At 41.6% G+C, this 3,529-nt stretch overlaps 1 protein-coding gene across 1 annotated transcript; it reads left to right on the forward strand.

The window, feature by feature from the left end:
* Positions 1 to 960: 960 nt before the first annotated feature.
* On the forward strand, positions 961 to 2,262 carry LYSMD3 (LysM, putative peptidoglycan-binding, domain containing 3). Its single transcript, XM_009997835.1, is given in 2 exon segments — positions 961 to 1,035; positions 1,654 to 2,262. Coding segments are annotated over 2 exon segments (684 nt in total).
* Positions 2,263 to 3,529: the final 1,267 nt, after the last annotated feature.

The raw sequence follows: 3,529 nt of genomic DNA on the forward strand, positions 1-3,529 counted from the left end.
GCTGTCAGTGCTGCAGGGTCTGCGTGGAGCCCCCGTTCCCTGACGCCTGGGGGGGGGAGAAAACCCTCGTGGTGGTAGTTCCCTTTTAAGTTGCCTTAACATTGATCCGCACAGGCGTTTTGTAGCCCTTGGAGATCTTTGTCCGCTCACCCCGCGTGTTCCCGCTCAGCGTTTCTTCTCAAGAGTTCTTAAATGAGGTGTGTGAATGTGTTTCCTGCCTAGCCTTATGCCTGGCCAGTGCTAATTAAGACGGAGGCTTCTGTCTGGTTGATGCCTTTGCATGTATCCAAGTTTTTAACAGGAAATCAGCTGCGTGTGTCGCTGGACTCGACTGCTAACTGCTGTTTTCCAAAGATCACATTTGGTCAGATTCAAAATACATGTTAACAGAAGTGTTGCTGTCATCCAGTTCCTCAGGCGGAAACAAAATCAGAGCCCGCCCGTCGTGAGCTTAGATGCCAAAGTCTTGACATAACTATTTAATAATCGTGACAAACCTTAGCCTCATTAACCTCGGTCTTGGCTCCAGACACCATGGCAGTTAGGTGTTTTGAGCAGGCCTCATGTGAGACGTGAGCAGCCACTGGGTTGCTTGCTTTCTTGAAATGAATCAAAATTCACTGGGGTAGGTGCTGCATTTGGCAGCCTTTCATGCTCAGCTGCTCAAACACTGTCACAGAAGGTGAAGTACTTTCACGCTACAGGGTTAGTGCAGGAAGTGGGCATACAGACCACTTCCCAAGTTTTTTTGTGGCCACATCTGTGTTGTAAGTGGAGCAGCCAGAGAAACCAGGGTCTCTTGGCTGCCTTTTTTTGTGTCTTAAACTTCTCCTGAAGTAGATGTCCTCCCAGTGAGGACAGGAAGGATCTGCACTCAGGTGCTCTGCAGCTTAAAACGGGGAGCAATTCCTGTGTGCAAAAAGTGTTGCAAAGAAGTACTGACTTTTTAAGTATTGCACTATGGTGAGGTTTGTGGCTGTGTCTTCCACGTTGAGGGACTTCCTGTCTCGGAATGCAGCCACAAATTTTCCAAAGGTACTTAAATCCCTGTGGAGTATTTAAATTAGACTTAAAAGAACTTCTTGAAAGTAAAATGAAACTCATTTGGAGGAAGAAAGGAGAGAGCTGACTTGAGGGAAGGTGACAGTTTTAAGTTATGATTGGTTTCTGCCTTAGCCCCTGGAAGCAGAAAGAGGATACAAACCACAGCTGTGGCTAAAGTAATAGGAAGCTCATAGTTTTTTATGTTCCTTACTCGAAGTTTTCAGTTTTAATTGTTAACTCACAGTAATTTACTTGAAAACACTGAGGTGAATTCCCATTTCCTTTCACTGAGCGAGTTGCCCACTGACAGATGAATAAATGTGAATATTATGTGTGAAGTGACTTTGTGTTCTTACTTGAAGTGAGGAGGTTTGTTACCTTGTAATTACCTTGTTTATTTTACATTGTTCAGATTTGGTCCTTGACCTTTTCTTACTTCATACTGTTTGAATGGGTATTGGTTTAAAAAAAAAAAAAAAAAGGGCAAAACAAAGGCCCTGCCTTTGTTTTATTAAGTAAGAATTGGGTTTCTCAAGGATCTAGTACTCATTATTGAAGAGTTCTGATTCACTGGGGCTTTGATATTAAAACTGTTGGGTTTGATTTTAGGTTGCAGATATCAAGAGAGTTAACAATCTTATCAACGATCAAGACTTTTTTGCCCTGAGGTCTGTAAAAATTCCAGTGAAAAAGTTCAGTGTACTGACGGAAACACACGTGTCCCCAAAAGGAAGACCCATCCTCCGGCCTGCTCACTGTTCCCCAGAAGCACAGGAATCATCACCTTCTGACACGTTCTCTGCTAATGAGACTGTTGGCAACTTCTTAAAAGAAATGGACCGAGATATAGAAGAAATAGTGAAGTGTAATGATACCAAGAGAGAGAATCTTAATGAAGTTGTTTCTGCCTTAGCAGCCCAACAGATCTGTTTTGAAACTGATGGTAAACCCAAGAAAAGCAAGGATCCTTACTACGGAGCAGATTGGGGCATAGGATGGTGGACAGCTGTAGTGATTATGTTGATTATTGGCATTGTAACTCCTGTTTTTTATCTCCTGTATTACGAAGTTCTGGTGAAGGCAGATGTCAGTCACCATTCTACAATGGAATCTTCCCATTCGTTTGTCACAGCAGCGTCACATCAGAAACAAATAGAAAATGGAGTAAATCCAGCAAATATTGTAAATGTTGATAATCAATGAGACCTTCAGCCTTAAGAAGAAAATCTCAGGCAGCTGTTCAGAATAACAGGCATAATGTAGTGTTAGAGAAAGAAGAAACCACAGAATGCAAAATGGATCTGGAGTGCAGAGGAAATGTGTACTGAGATGTGACTTGCTTGTGTGGACAGTGTTCCAGTCCATGGGTATTTCTGTGGACCATGTAATCTCTGAATATGCCTGAGACAGGTGACTTTAATGGAAGATTGGGATATAAGTTAAGGTGTAAAATTGTCTCTGAATCTTTGCACTTTTTTTCTATTTTCATAGGCATATGTTTTCTAATTAATGATGAGGTGAAAAAATGTAGCTTGAACTAACACATGAAGAGTCTCACTGTATGTTTTACAGCCCTAAAATGGGCATTTGGGGATACCTAATTTTTAAGCAACCTGAAGTATTTATAGAATGCATAGTACACTTGACATTTTAATATGAGGTTTACAGTTATCACTTAAAACTGTGTTCTCATTTTCTTATAAAGTTAGATTTTTTTTTTTAAACACCCTGTCATTCCATAATGAATTGCCACTATGAAGTTCTTTTTTAAAAGTTACTTTTATATAAGCTGGAATCTTCAAATCTTGTGCCTGTGGTCAGCCTATTATCTAGTACTTCTCAATATAGGCAGTTTTCTGTCTCTGTGATACCATGCTTCAGCATAGTGCAGCTGAGGGTCTTGTTGAAAATTCACATCCTTCCATGGTATCCTACTGACTGGACTGCACTTCTGCAACATGTTGTCCAGGGAAGCTGTGGCTGCCCCATCCCTGGAAGTGTTCTAGGCCAGGGTGGATGGGGCTTGGAGCAACCTGGTCTGGTGGGAGGTGCCCCTGCCTGTGGCAGATGGGACTGGATGATCTTAAAGGTTCCTCCAACCCAAACCATTCTGTGATTCTGTGATTCTTATCTGGTCAGCTGTGTATAAAACAAAAGAACTGCAGATGTATGGCACCTTGGTGTGACTGCTTCACTTCTTTTTATTTTAAGCTAATGGGTTTTTCCCCCTCTCCAGTTAATATGAGTTCAGTACCAACTGATTCCAAAGACAGCAGCTATGTGGGTAGCAAGTATGCTAATGGTCTTCTGCCCATGAACGCTAAACACTTAACTTTTTTGAAATCTAGAAAACTTCAAATGAGATTTACTGACTGCTGTCAAGAAATTTAAATTGCAGCAAAATAGACTAGCTGCAGCTTCACACTTGTTCTTTACATGGTAGTGTATTCCCTGACCACTCTGTTCTTGAACATTTCACTTGGAG

Source organism: Chaetura pelagica, unplaced genomic scaffold (genome assembly GCF_000747805.2).
Source record: "Chaetura pelagica isolate M959 unplaced genomic scaffold, ChaPel_1.0 scaffold84, whole genome shotgun sequence".
Taxonomy (NCBI): Eukaryota; Metazoa; Chordata; class Aves; order Apodiformes; family Apodidae; genus Chaetura; species Chaetura pelagica.